The following is an 18051-nucleotide window of genomic DNA, read 5'->3' on the forward strand; positions in this document are numbered from 1 at the left end:
GCCCATTTTGGAAACATGTTTGGCATTTTGTTAATAAGTTAATAATATATCTATCCTGTAACTCAGCTATTCTACTTCTAGGTACTTATAAAAGTGACATAAAATTGTAAGACTTCCAAAGCCTTGAACAAAAATGTTCATAGCAGCTTTTTTAATAATAGCAAAATACTAGAAACATTTATGTTGTCTATTAACAAGAGATGCATTATCAAACTTTACTATATTCATATAATGGAATATCACACAACAATATAAATGAAAAAAACTACTGAAATATATAACAAGTGATTGTACATGAGAAGCCAGACAGAAAAGAGTAAATACAATATGATTCCATTCTATACAGTTTTCGAAAAAGCAAAACTAATACATGATGATAAGGAATAAAGTTAATGGTTGTTTTTGGTGGTGTTATTTACTGAGAAGAGGCACAGAAGAACCACTCTGTGATTTAAAAGAGTGTGAAGTAAGCCAATGTGTGCATCTTTCAGAATTGTTCCAATTACACATTTAAGATATTTGAATTTCTTTGCATGCAAATTATGTCTCAGTTAAAAATATATTTTTATTTTTACTAAGAATATTATAAAATATATAGATTTTATTTCATTATATGCAAATGATACAAAAATTTTTAAGTAGGCCTTATGAAAATTATTACATATCCACATAGACAGGTGCATCCTTTACCCTTGCATTTTCATCAGGACAACTTACATGTAAATGCTTGTTTAGCAAGTCCAGTAGCCAAATAAATGTATATCAGCTTTTAATTTGAGAAAATATATTCATCAAATATTATTAATAAAGTTTAATAGATATACACAATGTATATATTTGATATCATGCTTATTTTTAATAAACAATGCTTCTCAAATTATAGAGTAAGAAAACTGTAAATGTAATGAATAAATTTTGAAACAAAATTAACATCTGTTCATTTTATATAAAGAATAATAGAATGACTTGTGACATAAAAAAATGTTTGTATTCAGGCAGAAATCCCAATTTAAAAAATAATTTACTAATTACTGTCAGGATATAGTAAATATGGTGATGTGAGCATTTTACTTAATCTTCATAAATGCTTACATGCACAATCTTCATTCAGTGGTAGTTTGAGGAAAGCAGGTGCTCTTTTTAAAAAAGACACTGTTAAGGTCACTTCTTCTCCAGCATTTCTAAGGACTTGTACCTAAAAATACAAAAGCATTAAAAAAATACCATTATCAGTATGTTCACAATATTTTTATGATTACAAAACCTCTTTCTACCATTCTGTGGTCCTCTGTTCACTCACAGTATCATCGTCTTCCATTCACATTTATTGGGATTGTCTTGAGTTTACAGTCTATATTAGGCAAATATGAGGAATTTTGAAGTCTACAGAAAGATGCAGTGCTCAAACTACTATATCTAGTAATTTAATAAATATTTATTGAGGATCTGTTATGCAACATTTGGAGATATACAAATCAATGACCTTATATATGTCATTCGGAGTGCTAATTTTACTTAAATCAAATTGCCCCAATTCACTAATATCCTTGCAAAAAATGAATAGGTTTTGTTTTCCTATTATATTATCATTTATGTTCCTTTTCATGAAAATTTAGAAAAATAATAAAGACTATCATTATTGATAACTCGTGACATTTTCCAAATGATGTAATTATGAGGTCTAGCTCTATCAGTTAAAATGATGTCAATTTCTCAAAACATCTAAGATAAATGTAAAGAATGCTAAAAGAATTACAAAAAGCTGAAGATTTATTTATTGGAAACATACCTGGAAAAGATGTAGGTATATCTATAGTTTTAAAAATGTCACATAAACTAAGAGGAGAATTAAGAATAATTAGCAAATAGCAGTTAATAGACATGGGGAAATAACTGGTTATGGAACGTATACAAAATGTGCTCAACTTCAAGTCATTAAAGAATTGGCTATCTAAATGATTTAAAATAACTTCTGGTCCCAACAAGATGACATAGTGTCATTTCTCCCTACTCATCCCTAGTAAGTACAACCACAAATACTAAATAAATAAATAAATAAATAAATAAATAAATAAATAAATAAATGCGAGAGACAACCAAAGTAGAATTCTGAAAATTAGAATGAAAATGAAGAACTGATTAGGGGCCTCAGGACTAGAGGAATAGGACAGATGAGGGCTGTCTTAAACATTCTTACCAAATACAGAAATTAACTACCCACTGGTGTGTAAAACATTCTTTTATCCACTTAGTGGCACCAGGAACCTAACCTGGAAAAGCTCTTTTCACCTCCAACAGCACCAAGAATAAACAGTAGGTGCCTCGCTGACACAAGTTAAATCAGATCAAAGTAACAACAAACAGCCTCTAAATATATTGTTAATTAAACCACAGCCCACAAAATTAGGCTAATGTATGTGTGCTAAACAGAGTTAATTCTTGGTAAAAAAAAAAAAAAATCTTAATTAAGAGCCAGAATATCTTGACATAATAGGCAAAATGGCCAAGATACAATAAAGTATTTCAACAAGAAATTACAAATTCTCACTTTAACTGAATGAAAAATTACAAGGTTTTAACAAAGAAATACAATTTATAAAAATTGACCAAATAAGAATTAGAACAAAAATACAACAATATAAATTTAAAAAACAAAATAAAACAAACAAACCAAAAAAACATGCTGGATTGGCTCAATACCAGAGTGAATAAGACAGAGGATAGAATCAGTAAACTTGAGGCCAGAACAATAAAATCAACCCAGTCTGAACAACAGAGAAGATACAGATACACATGCTAAAAAAAACAATATATTTCATCACATTAACAGTAGAAAATAGGTTTAAAATGAAATACATATATATATATATACATAAAATGAAATACATATTATATACATATAATCAATGTGATAGAAGCATTTCATAACATTCATTTGATAAAAACTTATAGAAAACTGAGCCTACAAAGGCATATCCATACTATAAAGAGTACATACAACAAAAAAAAAAACCTTTAAGAAACATCATAGTTGATGAATTATTAAAACATTTCTCTCTGGGTTCAGAAATGAGGCAAAAAAAAATGTCAATTATCTCCATTTTTCTCATTATTTCTTCAGATTTTACTGTAATAAGGCAAAATAAAGTAATAAAATGTGTAAGTGTTGGAAGAAGAAATTAAACTCTCATTATTTAGAGGTAACATTTTTAGAACATAAAAATCCTTAAATATATATAGGCTTGATTACATGAGACATTAACAGGTACGTTAGTAAGCAAATTTAGTATAGAATAACATAGATACAAAGTTAATAAACAAAGATCAATTGATTTTGATTTAATATCAACAAACAAATGGAATATTAATTTTTAAATAAATGAAAAACTATGCTGTGCAATGAATTACTAGCCATAATATTGTAAAGATATCAATTTTCTTTTCTATAGGTTCAACACAATCCCATTCAAATTTACAATTTTCTTTTCATTTAATTTTTGGCTTAGTATGAACTTATGAACTTGGCTTATGTTTTGCACTGATATTTAATATTGATATTATCATTATTTACTAACTGTTCCAGGAGTTTGTGACTCAGTGAAACATATGGAGCTGTAGAATGCAATAACTAAACTCTGAGATTCTATAGTAAGTGTACAATAGACAATATCTAGAGTTAAGTAATCAATAAATAACAGTAGGAGCATTTTAAGTGTAAACATGATAATAAATTAGACATAAAAAATTAAATAAATGGTTGCCTCAGAAATAGACAATGGACAACTGCTTTTCTTTTAAAACTATATTTATACTTTAATCTTGAAGTTTTGTTCAGGTATAACAGAAAAAAAAAGTATTTTTTTAACTATAAAATCTCACCCTAGAGAGATAATTTTGTTTTGTTTTTAATAAAAGATCAGTTATAGGTATCTTTCCCAGTAATCACAATTTCAAGTTCTTGATGTGTACACATTTTTAATTAATGCACAAATATTCATGTTTTCAGTCAACAGGATTGAGATAATACGTTTTTTATTCAGGCGTTCTACTATGCTTTGAATGCATATTTTATCTGCCTGATAGTGTCAGCTTGGAGAATATAAATTCTATGTCATGAATAATGATAAATGTCATCTTCCTACAAAATCAGAGATCTGCACTAATAAATCCAGTTGTCGTTTTAATTTGCATTCACATTTTATAATGTAAATCAAATGCTGTACATTTTAATCAGATAATGTTTTAGCACAGTTATTGCCTTGGGTGTGTACATGAGCAAAGGGACAGATTGGTAAATTGTGGCAATCAGTAAGAACAGAAAAGGGAAATGAAATTAAAAGAGAGATTTATAAGTTTACTCAATTAAACCATGATGCACCTAACAACTCAGTTCCTGAACTGAATGTTCTTAAGTTCCATTCATCTGTCGACTTCATAAACTCATTTTCTGTTCTTTTCCCTTTCTTTCTTCGACTTGGAGTCCATTTTTCTTTTATGAGATTCTGAAGTGGAAGTTAACTATCTGCCAGTGCTTTGGTGTATAAAGTCAAGAATGCTCATGACTAGGGATTATTTTAAATTTTCATTTGTATAGAAAAGTTTTAAGCTCAAAGCACAGAGATTTTCCATAGACTCCTTACTCCCCCACCTGGACAGCCTCCCCCATCGCCAACATCCCCCACCAGAGTATTATATTTTTTTCATTTGGTGAACCAACATTGACACATCATTATTACCCAGAGTTCACAATTTACATTAGGGTTCACTCTTGGTGTGTATATTCCATGGGTTTAGACAAATGTATAATCACATCTATACACCGTTATCATATCATACAGAATATTTTCATTGCCCTAAATATCCTCTGTGCTCTGCTTATTCATTTTTCTCTCACACTCAACCTAAGGGATTGTTTTTAATTGATAAAAAATAGGGATTTCTTCTTTGCCTGTACATAACTTCAGCTCACATCAGGAATCTCTGTCTCTGTCTCTGTCTCTGTCTCTGTCTTTGTCTCTGTCTCTCACACACACACACACACAATAATACGCACACACACACACACACACACACCCCTTCAGTAGCAATAAGAGCAGTGACACAGCTTGGGAAGATAATAGTTAATAGTCTGGCATGTCGGAATGAACAAATAAGATTTAGATCTCAAGGGAGAAAGATAATTATTGCTACTCATTGATGACAAAAATGGACAACAGTTACCTAGAATTTCACTTTAACTTTGGACTCATCCCTCTTGATATACTTTTAAGTGCAATAAATCATATCCTTAAAGTCCAGATTCTTAGCTAAAAAGAAAATGAAATATGACTTTGAGGAATGATTAAATAGGTTGCTATATAAGCAAAACACCCATGTTAAAAATAGATAAAATAACATGCTTTACTATTCATGTTAAGATAGGATTAAATGTGGACATTAAATAAACAGGTCTTTTTTGTGCATTGGCTTTAGATTGTGGTGGGGGAGATACTTGACATGTATTACAGGGTAAGAGTTTAAGATGAAACTGTAATTTAAAGCCTTTCCTAAAATGAATGAGAGAGTCCTCTAGCCATTCTGTATCTACTTTCACATTTATGTTTACAGAGAAATGTGCAGAATGACAGGATGAGGGCACATACTACCCTTTTGGTGGTTTGAGTACTGGTGTATACATTTACATTTACAGATCACACATGAGATCATAGTGGCTGCCAGTTTTCAGGGCAGAAGATAAGGCCTTCTAAAGAGATAAACTTTCAATCAAAAAAGAAGTCTATAAGATTCATAAGACCTAGCACTGTTGGGTTGGATAGTAAATAAAGTATAACAGCAGAAATGATCTAACTGGAAAGTAGGGTAGAGACCTGAATACAGAAAAAATTATATCACATCATCATTAGTGGGTAAATTAACTGTGAGAAATCAAATATAATTCAGAATTTAGAAGAAGCAAAGACAAAGAAAAAAAGAATTTGAGATGATTTAGAAATATCGTTTCTCACATTGAGAGATATTACCACCAGGTCATACAGATCAGTGCTGAAAAGCTAGGAATAGATAGAATGGGGATGGGGATTAAGATTATTAAACATACAGTTGAATAAAGGTATTGTGACATTACTGAGGATGAATTTCATTTCATCATCTTTCCTGCTTTTTGTGAAAAACACTTTGTATATGTAAAGAAGTACAATAAGATCCTTTCTATAGGCATGTCCAGTCTATATTTCATGTTGTTTTAAAATGAAGAATCATAGTAAAAAATGTACATTAGGTTATGTGTTTTAAAAACTATGGTTGACTGAATAATAAATTTCAGCTCTAATAATTGATGTATAATAATAGTAATATATAATAAATTTTAATATGAAAATAATTATTTACTTTAGGAGGCAAGAACATTGAAACACTTGATTGAATTTTACGGAAATATTTAAGACTATGACTAAAATAATTCTATTTCTTTTAAATACCTCACTAAAACAAAATTCTATGTAATAAAGGTGGGTGAAAAGCCACCTTTAACTCAACAGCAGAAAACATTATTAGCTTGCTAAATTGACTATAGAAATACTTTTCATTATTTATTTTAATTTCAAGATGATTTCCTTAATTATTCAAACAATATTTTAGTTTGTTTTCTTATTGTTATGTGGCTAAATCACTGGCAAATGCCCTATTAAGCAGGTGAAATTACATTTTTAAATTGATAAAAAAATTATTTAAAAAAATCAGAAACAGATGAATTTAAAACTAAATTTTATCTAATTATTAAATAAGAAATTATTTAAGCATAAAATTATTGGTCTACTCAGTCCATGTTATTGAATCAAATGAAAATAAAAAAAGGTTATATAAATAGTTTGAAGATAAAAAACAAGAGATCAGTAATATGAATATAAACACAATAAATTTAAATTTGCTATTAGCATATAGAACCCAACAAATGACAAATGAAATTGTACTGTGAGCCTTTATTTCAATAGAACATACCTAGATAAATATCAAAAAGTTATTATCAATATAATTAATTTCATTAACAAGTTAAATTTACATGCGTTATCTATTTATTGTAATAGATAAATGATGGATGAATAGATAGATAGATAGATAGATATATGATAGATAGATAAATAGGTGGAGTTTTTGTTTATCTTCATTAGAAATCCTGAAAGGACATTTTTGTCAAATTGAGCTGCATTTATAATAAAAATGATAAGAAAAATAAAAATAGAAGAAAATCTCATGATAATTCTTGAATATGTTGGCTGTTGCCTGAGCCTAGCATTGTCTTTTCCTACATATTTGTATAGCTGAATTTTACCTCCTTCTACTCTGCTCCAAAACCATCCCAATGAGTCTTACCTTCATAATTATTTAAAATTATAGCTATCTAAAAATTTCTAACTTCTTTTACTTGCTTTATCTGCCATTTTTCATCCCCACTAGCACCTTCCTACTTACCTTGTACTGTGGCAATATGCTATTGTCTGTCTCTACTCTATGAAAATGTGTGTTAGACAAGGGCAACAAGCTATATCTTGTCCACAGATGTATTCAAAAAGGTTAGCATGGCACCTGGTCCATAAAAAGTTTTCATTAAATAGACTTGAATGAATAAACTTAATAAAGTCAACTTTAAAAATGATCAAAATTATCCTAAATGTTAAACCAATTAAATCTTGTCAATTAAAATCAGGTACTAGATAAAGATGCTCAATGTCTTCAAAAATATTTTATGATTTCTTGCAAATACAATAGAAGAAAATAAAATTACTTTTTATAAATATTAAAAAAATAAAATTATCTTTATGAAAAACATAATTGTTTACTTAAAAATATTCCACTAACATGCTAATTAGAATTTAAAACAAATAAGATAACTATAATGTAAAACACCCTTTTCCTACACTAATAGTAAATAATAATAAAAAAAAAACATTAAAAATCAGAGGGAAAGAAACCTATAAAATCTGTAGGAATTTAACAAATAGGGCATAGATTACTTTGAAGTAAATTGTGAATTCTCATTGAAGGACAGAAAATAAAATCTGAACCCTCTCAAGTATATGACTTATACTAGATAAAGTTTTTTATTATAATAAAGTCAAAATTTTTTTGAACATCCAATAAATGCTTTAAAAAACAATAGAAGTAGTGTTTAGGAGGAGTTGAAATATCAACATCCAAATATGCTATTAGGACATATCATTAGAAAGATATTGATAGACAAATAGACAATAAGTAGAAATGGGTAGAAACTTTAAAATAGATCTAGTGTACTAGAACATCTAATACATACTAAAGATATATATTTTTTTAATCTAGTGTTCAAAGGACTGGTTATCACTAATGGTGCAGACACCTCTGGCATTTTTTTTTGAAAAAAATGAACTAGGATACTATTTAGAAGGTACACTAACAACACATCTTAATGAATTAAAGAGTTAAATATAAACAATACTACCAAAATAATGTTGTAAGAAACTATACAGAGTATTCCATGTCAAATCTAGGAGTGAGAAGAATACATTAAACTAAACAACAAACCCAGAGCTTAGATGAGAAAGCTATATAGGTAGATAGATATGTACAGAAATGTAAATTTTGCAACAGTTATGCCTGTTCTTTAACTTTAGCCAAATTAGTTACATCTTTCAAAAAAAAATGTTAAGAAGACCGTTTTTTATTTTGTTTTTCTTTTTATTTGTTTGTTTGTTTTGTTCCAAATTTTTATAAGCAATTCCTACAGAAGGCCACTGTTCATTTAACCCTTGACTTTATGCTTGGATAATCTCGAAAGAAAAGTTCCATGGTTCTTAGATTTGCTGAGGCCAACAAATAGTGAAGAACAGTTTTCAAGTTCATCATTTCACTCTTGTACTGGAAAAAAGCACGAAGAATAATATGCTGTAATCTTGCACTTCATTAGATATTAATTGTAGTTTAAACAATAGAAACAAAACTAGACCAACATGGTAAATGCTGGCTGTATTATAGCAGGGGCTCCACCCATCCTGACTTGACTATCGCTATCATTCTTAATTAACCTACACACATATCAATGGTTCTTTAAACACTACACTTTCAGAGATGACAACACAAAATGCAACATTAAAATATTTCAACAATAATTCAATATGGCAATTTGTTCTGTAGTGAATATTAGACCACAATATCTGACCAATAAATTCTTTTGATTTGTTATTTTGTATCTACTAAAAATTTTATATTCAGTTGTATGTTTAATGATATGTGTATATATAAATGAATAATGTATCATCAAGTGTGCAAGTTATAATGCAGCCTTAAATTTATAAAATAAAGCCTGTGAAGTAAATAAGGCAAAAGTTATTACCTATTATTTTACAAATGAGAATTTCAAAACATTTAAAAGTTAAGTGACTTGTTCAAATATACGGCTAATATGTAATAGATTGAAAAGTAAAACTACATGTGTAAATGAATTCTCCATTCTTCTCAACTGGGCCATTTTTCAAAAAATTCAATGGCTTTTATTTAATGGCAAATCTTTAATATTTGTTTAAAAAGCATATTTGACTCTCATAGTAATTTCAAGATGATATTCACCATCTCTTAACTTCCACATATGCCTTCATCTACAGTTACACGACACCACCTCACTGCCCTCCTGAGAGGGAGATAGAAGACATCCGCTCAGGTACAAGAAAACAAGATAAAATGGAGTATGTAGCTTCTCTCTAAATTGTTAAGACTGTTACTTACTTGTGCATATTTTCTTTTTAAGATTGATAAATAGAGTTTGAATCAGTATAACAAACATACATCAAGTGTCTACCATATTCAGAACATCATATTATGTAATGTAGAATGTGCAACATTGATATGAGAATGATAAAGCCCTTTAATTCCAAAGACTACCAAACTAGTGAGAAGGCAAATACTCACAATAAATTAAAAAGAAAAAGAAAAGCAAAGTATATAAGGAAGTTTTTTAAAAGTAAATAACATATGTAAATTATTCAGACACAAATCTAGTCAGCATCATAGGCATCACAGTATTTATTCTAGTCACTCTGCTAATAACGTCACTAAAGTTTTGTATACTCTTCTTATTGCTTAGCATGATAGAAAAACAAACAAAAGCAAAAACCTCACAATACGAAGGTCTCAGCCACCAAATTCTGCAGTTATCTCATTGGTCATATTTCAGAGATCATCAGTGACTTTGTCAAATTAGCAAGATTCAATTACCATCCCAAATGTAATCAAATCTTTCCCGAGGTCCTGAAATATTCAAACCAGATCTTTATGTTTGAATGCCCCCCTACTTTCCTTCAATAATGGAAAGTATATTTATAAAATGGAGTTATTGTACATTAATAAAGCATATATATTTTCTTCAGATTTTGGAGGAAGGGGAAAGAGGACATATTTTACAGACTGAAAATATTGTAACATTTTAATGTGTAGCTATGATATATTTGAGGGTGAAGAGTGAGGTATAGAACATGTCTATATTTAAGAAAACCCATTATTTAATATACAGATGATATTATTTTGTATAATCACGTTGGACTGAAATGCACATGTGTATTCTAAATTTAAAATATTAAAACCACAGCTACATGAATGTCCAGTTTGTATATAGTGCACCAGATTTAAGTAGAATTCTTTAAGAAAAAAGAGAAAGTGTAACATTATTTTTATTTTTTAGAATTCTGTATAAGATTATCTCATATAAAATGAAGATTTGTCAAGATTTGAAAAACAAAGTTAAATATTATCACATCCCCATTAGATGTACAGTTGCAGCATATGATACTAAATATCTGTTTATACATATTATCAGAACATGTTTGCACAACATAGACCCAAGAAGTAAGTATTTTAGAACTGCTGGTGCTCTTTCTTGCCATATATTGTCATTCCGTTCTATTGCATGAGTAATTTAAATATTATTCTGAATTTTAAATGCCACCTCCTGTGATGCTCATTGAGTACAGTACAAATACTCTGAGACCATTAGCATCATGGTTAGGGCCACCAGAATAGGCTGTGACAGCATTTTCTTGGTAACTGAAGTTTGTGTAGAGAAAAACACAGCTGTACTGCCATTAGAAAACAGTAGTTTTTTTTTAGGAGTTTGGTAATGTAAAACACTTGAAAATGTGTATGTCTCAAATATAATATATTAAATGACTAGGGAGAAAATAATCTGCTTTATATGTTGCTAAATATATGAAGAAAAATTATATTAACTTTATTAATTAATAATGACTTCAAATTTTAGTCTTTACAGAAATCTCTCATATACATAAAATATGTTGTATATATGACAATTATGCAAGCCATAAGGTATTTGTAAAATTGTTAGATAGTTAGCTAGACATGAGCAGTAGGGGAACAAAGGAATAGATTCCCAGACTGGAGATCGCCCAAAGAACACCCTATTGGTAATAAGAGAATCACACCTGCATCCCCAGAGGCAAAGGACAGGACAGCCATAATCTTAACTGGTTTAATCGGCCACAGACACCTATGCAGAAGGTAATAGCCTAAACTGCCCATAATCTAAGCTTCATTGTACTATCATTATAATACCATGTTTATCCTGGAAGTTCATAGATCTAATTGTAACAGACTGAATTCTGAGTAAGCACATGCACAATAGGCAAAGTGTTATACAGCAGCCAAGTGCCAATCAAAATGACCTCACTTGCCAATTACTTAAGAATGCCTTTGAAACCGCCTATCACAGTCTAAATATAATTCAGAGATCCCCACTTCTGGGTTGTTACAGCACTCTGTTACAGCTCTCTTTGTTAAAACCATGGTCTTCTTTGCATCATGCGTTGTCTTTCTAAGATATACTTTTAATAAACCTTTTCTAAATCTCACTGACCTGTGATTCTTCACTGTGCCAATAAGAAATTACACTTCTAATTACACTTCTTACTAATTACACTTCTCCACCTTTATTCCCCGCCATTCCTTTCATTGACATGGAAGTTCAAATCGTCCCCAGTGGTAAAAAAGTTATGTGTGATATATGTACTCTACAAGATGCATGTACTTTATTTGGAAGCCATGTTATATTTCCATCTTATTTATATGGAAATTACTAAAAGTATATAGGGATAACCCTTAGCAAAATTATAAACAATTGTTTTTTTACTTTGTCATTTTGAACTTCTCTCTAGTCTACTTCCTACTTATAGTCTATCAGAGTTTCTAAAGACATTCCTGCAATGTAATACCTGAATGACAAAACAAAGAAACAAACAAAACAAAACAAAACAATCAAAAACCCAGTCTTCAGGAAGTCTCTCTGTTCATGCACTTGGTTTCAGGCTCAGACTTCATTCTCATCCTCATTCCTCTCCAAACCATCCACTCAATCCAAAGGAATTGCCAGGAAAGGAGTAAACGCATCAATGACAATGTGTTAAAAATATTTTGGCGCCAGTCTATTTTTATATTAGCCTTCACATGTCTTAAATCTGCATTTTGTCAGAACACATCTGGAATCTTATGCATCTTTTGTGACTTTGTAGCAATGACTTAGTAACAAAATTTATACTATCTCTTTAAATAAAAAGAAATAAATTAATGCTAGTTTCAGAAATCTATAAGCTAATCACTTAAGAGGTAAAATTGAAATAGTTCATTTAGAGATTTTAAAAGAATGAGTGTTCATTGAGGTTATGTGAACTCACAGATAATACTTTTAACTGAAACAATGTTGGAGAAAACTACTGATTGTAATTCTCGCAAACATTTCCTTTGAAAAGCAAGTGCTAAGTGGGTGAGAATAAGGGAAGATGGACTTTCTGCCTAGCTGGGATGTTAAAGACACTAGACTCAGGTCTTATAAATCCCCTATTTCATTCCTCTTTCTTAGTTATATTTGAAGTCCTGAGTACAATAAGAGTTAATGTTACTTAGTAATTAGAGGAAAGGAAAAAAGCTGCTTTTACTTCCATATCTATTATTGCTCTATCTCCATAGCAACCTGAAGCACCAATAACCCAGACAGAACTGCTTCACAACTACAGCTTAGAGAGAAAAAAGAGGAAGCATGAGAAAGACATGTTGACAGATTGATTGGGGCAACAATTTGTCAGATCACTGAACTGGTAAATCGCTGCAACAGTGCTGCTGATTCTGTTTCTATTTTAGTTTTATAAACTAGAGACTCAATGAAGATGTCTCTAACATATAGCATGCTGGGCTGAAATCTAGGACCAGCACTGTTTCTGTTCACTACTGAACTGACCATCTCAATTCTATTACAGTGTAGAAATCACAAAAACAATAGCAATGGTTTTTGCATTGTAAAGGGAATCAAACAAAACAATAAAGTATGCCTTCTCTTTGATATTGCTTTGTGAAAGAAACTGAAAAGGAATACTTAAACATTTTCCAAACCAATCATCAAACTCTCTTTGATATAACTAAGAGATATATTCCAATTGTTGACAAGGAAAAATATCAGAGAGATACTATAAGTTCTTTCATTTAGTCCAGAGTAACAAAGTGGAAAACAAAGGGCAGGTCTCTTGATATATATATATATATATATATATATATATATATATATATATATATATATATATATATATATATATCTTGATATATATATATCTTGATATATATATATATCTTGATATATGTATATATATATATATATACACACACATATATAATCAGTGGGTTTTAACAGAAAAATAGTAACGGTTTTGAAATTTATTTGATAGAGTCATAGTTATTTGTTACTCAATAAGCATAATATTTTATAGTTCTTGAATATATAGAGCATGATTAATTGTAGGGACAGAGTGTAAAAAATACCAAAATAAAGCATACATTACTTATTGTCTATCACAAGCATCTGATAATATCTTACATTGCATGCCTTCAGACTATTACTACTTTGTTTTGTGGGTGCTGTCATCTTAAACTATAAACTCTGCAAGGAGAAAATAGAGCCTCTAGTATAACTTTTTGTCCAAGAGAATGTTATGTGTACATAGAATATTTGATACTCGTTTATTAATAAAAATAATGGTAATTATGGTTTTGTGTTCCTGACAGTTTTTGAGTTATATCACCTTAAAAACAAGTGTGCATTCTCTCATTTTTATAAACTATAATTCTTTCAATTAAATATTTTATATTGTTAAATATAAACTGATTTCTGTTGTAAAATTAAAAATATTTTATAATCATTATTAGACAATACAAAATATTCCATATCTGACCACTGAAATATAATTTTGTAAAGAATATAAAACATCTTTGACCAGATCTTCAACATTAAGTCAGTATGATAGAAATGCTTTAGAGATTATGTTTTATGAATGCTTTAAGTTAACATTTTTATGCCCAGAAAAGTTTATCTCATCTAATTATTTTAATGATAACTAGCAGTGTGTGTCCATTTCTTTTATCAAGTTTTTTATGATGCCTTAAGTCAGAGGCTTGTGAATTTGTGTGAGCAGCTCCCCTGGTAAATAGTAAATAAATTTAAGCAAATAAAGCACTATAGCTCCAACTAATGCAATGAATTTAGACATATTTATTTATTTTTAATTTTTTTAAGTTTATTGAGGTAACATTGGTTAATACAATTATATAATTTTTAGGTGTGCATTATAATTTGACATCTATATATTCTATCATGTGATTACCACCTAGAGTCCAGTTGCTTTCAGCTACTATATATTTGGTCACCTCTACCCACTTCACACTCCCCCAAACCCCCTATACTTGACCCCCTTTACCCTGTCTACGTCTTCCCACCTCCCCCACCTTCTACTCTCTGGTAACCACTAGTCCATTGTCCATGTCTCCGAGTCTCTGTACTATTCATTTGTTGCTTTTAGGTTAATATCCCACATAGAAGTGATACCATGTGATTTTCAACTTTTTCAGTCCGGCTTATTTCCTTAGCATGATTATATCAAGGTCCTTTCATGTTGTCACAAGTGGCAGTATTTCATCTCTTCTTATGGCTGAGTAATATTCCATTGTATATATGTACCACAGCTTCTTTAGCCAATCATCTATCGTAGGACACTTCAGTTGCTTCCATATCCTGGCCCCTGTGAATAGGGTTTCTATGAACATCAGTGTTCAAATAATATCTTATCGGATATAGGTTTTTAAGTCTTTGATGTAAAAACCCAGTATGTCCCTCTAGGGAGAATTGTTTGTTCAGGTACTCTGCCCATTTTTTGATTAGATTGTTTGTTTTTTTTTCATTGTTGTTGTTATTGAGTCATATGAGTTCTTGGTATATTTTGGATATTAGGCCCTTGCTGCAGGCAATGCTTACAAATATATTTTCCCATTCAGATGGTTGTCTCTTTACTTTGTTGACGGTTTCTTTTGCTAAGCAGATGCTTTTTAGTTTGCTGTAGTCCCATTCATTTATTTTTGCTTTTATTTCCCTTGTCTTTGAGGTCAAATTTATAAAACCTCCTTTAAGTCCAAGGTCTTTGAGTTTAGTTCCTATTTTCTTCTATGTATGTTATTGATTCTAGTCTTATATTCAGGTCTTTAATCCATTTTGAGTTAATTTCGGTGTGTGGTGATAGATAGCAGTCTAGTTTCATTCTTTTCCAGGTGGCCTTCCAATTCTCCCAGCACTATTTATTGAAGAGGCTTTCCTTTCTCCACTGTATGTTTTTGGAATTTTTGTCGAAAATTAATTGCCCATATATATATATATATGGGTTTATTTCTGGACTCTCGATTCTGTTCCACAGGTCTGTGTATCTGTTTTGCTGCCAATACCATGCCGTTTTGATTACTATTGCTTTGTAGTATAATTTGAAATAGAGCAGAGTGATGCCTCCAGCCTCATTCTTATTTCTCAGTATGACTTTGGCAATTCAGGGCCATTTGTGCTTCCATACAAATTTGATGATTTTTTGTTCTACTTATTTAAAAAAATGCAGATGGGATTTTGATGGAGATTGTATTAAATCTGTATAATGCTTCAGGTAATATGGTCATTTTAACCATGTTGATTCTTCCAGTCCAAGAACATGGAATATCTTTCCATTTCCTTATAGCTTTTTCGATTTAATAGGGTCATGTAGTTTTCATTATACAGGTCCTTCATATGTTTCATGAAATTTATTCCTAGATAGTTTATTCTTTTTTGTTGCAATTGCGAAAGGAATTTTCCACTTCTTTTTCTGACACTTTCTTGTGGAGTCTTTAGGGTTTTCTATATAGAGAATCATGTCATCCACAAATAGTGACAGATTGACTTCTTCATTTCCTATTTGAATGCCTTTTATATCTTTCTCTTGTCTGATTGCACTCGCTAGGACCTTCAATGTTATACTGAATACAGTGGCAATAGTAGACAGCTTTGCCTTGTTCCTGATCTTAGAGGGAAAGTTTTTAGTTTTTCACCATTAAGTATAATATTGGCTGAGAGTTTGTCATATATAGCCTCTATGATGTTAAGGTACTTTCCTTTTATTCTAAATTCATTAAGTGTTTTGATCATAAATGGATGGTGTATCTTGCTGAAGGCTTTTCCTGCATCTATTGATATGATTATATGATTCTTATTTTTTAATTTGTTTATGTAGTGTATCACAATAATTCATTTGCATATATTGGACCATCCCTGTGCCCCTGGAATAAAGCCCGCTTGATCATGGTGTATAATCTTTTTAATATGTTGCTGTATTCGGTTCTCTAGTATCTTACTTAGGATTTTGCATCTGTATTCATGAGAGATATTGGTCTGTAGTTTTCTTTCTTTGAATGTTATCTTTACTCAGTTTTGTTATCAGAGTAATATTGACCTCGTAAAATGAGTTCAATTTTTTGGAAGAGTTTGAATGCTTGGTAGAATTCTCTGGTGAAGTCATCTAGTCATGGACTTTTACTTTGTGGCCGGTTTTTGATGATTGTTTTAATTTCCATACTGCTGATTGGTCTATTTAGATTTTCAGATCTTCTTGATTCAGTCTAGAAAGGTTGTATTTTTCTAAGTATTAGACTTTTTCTTCTAGATTATTAAATTTGCTATTATTTACTTTTTTATAGTATTCTTGCATGATCCTTTGAATTTCTGCCATGTCAGTCTTAATTTCTCCTCTTTCATCCCTGATTTTGTTTATTTATGTTCTTTCTCTTTTTTCTTTAGTGAGTCTAGCCAGGGGGTTGTCAATTTTATCAATCTTCTCAAAAAAACACATCCTTGTTGTATTTATTTTGTCTATTATTTTGTTGTTTTCAATTTCATTTATTTCTGATCTAATTTTGATTATTTCTTTTCTTCTGCTGACTTGAGGCCTCATTTCTTCTTCTTTTTCTATTTCTTTTAAGATGAAGCATTAGGTTGTTTATTTGGGCTCATTCTTGTGTTTAGAGATAGGCCTGTAATGATATGAACTTTCCTCTTATGACCGCTTGCTTTTACCGTGTCTCCAAAGTTTTGATATGTTGTACTATCATTATCATTCGTTTCTATGTATCTTTTGATCTCTCTTTTTATTTCTTCCCTGACCCAGTTATTCTTCAGTAGAATGTTGTTTAATCTCCATGTATTTGTGGTTCTTCCTGATTTCTTTTGGCAGTTGATCTCTAGTTTCAAAGCATTATGATCAGAGAATATGGTTCATATGATTTCAGCCTTCTTATATTTGTTGAGGCTATTTCTGTGTCCCAGTATGTGGTCGATTCTTGAGAATGTTCCATGTGCACTAGAGAAGAATGTATAAGCAACTGTTTTGGGATGGAAGGTTCTGTAAATGTCAATTATGTCTAGTGGATCTAATGTGTCATTTAAGGATGTTATTTCCTTAATGATTTTCTGTTTGGAGATCTGTCCATATCCTACAGTGGGGTATTTAGGTCCCCTATTATGATAGTGTTTCGGTTTGTTTCTCCCTTTAGTTCTGTTAGTAATTTTCTTACATATTTCGGGGCTCCCTGATTGGGAGCATAGATATTAAGAAGTGTTATGTCTTCTTGGTGCATGATTCCTTTCATAATTATGAAATATCCCTCAATATCTTTCTTTACCTTTTTTTA

General features: G+C 30.4%; 1 protein-coding gene across 1 annotated transcript in view; it reads right to left on the minus strand.

Annotated features, from left to right (window-relative positions):
• Positions 1-18051, minus strand: part of LOC120614256 (gamma-1-syntrophin-like) — a gene marked incomplete at its 3' end in the record, with an annotated part of 263409 nt that overhangs the window by 61634 nt on the left and 183724 nt on the right. Inside the window, exon 10 of the mRNA XM_039877056.1 lies at positions 1093-1195. Coding sequence (XP_039732990.1) covers positions 1093-1195 — 103 coding nt within the window. The remainder of the gene's footprint in view (positions 1-1092; positions 1196-18051) is intronic.

This window comes from Pteropus medius, unplaced genomic scaffold, assembly GCF_902729225.1.
Source record: "Pteropus medius unplaced genomic scaffold, Ma_sr-lr_union100, whole genome shotgun sequence".
NCBI classification, from domain to species: Eukaryota; Metazoa; Chordata; class Mammalia; order Chiroptera; family Pteropodidae; genus Pteropus; species Pteropus medius.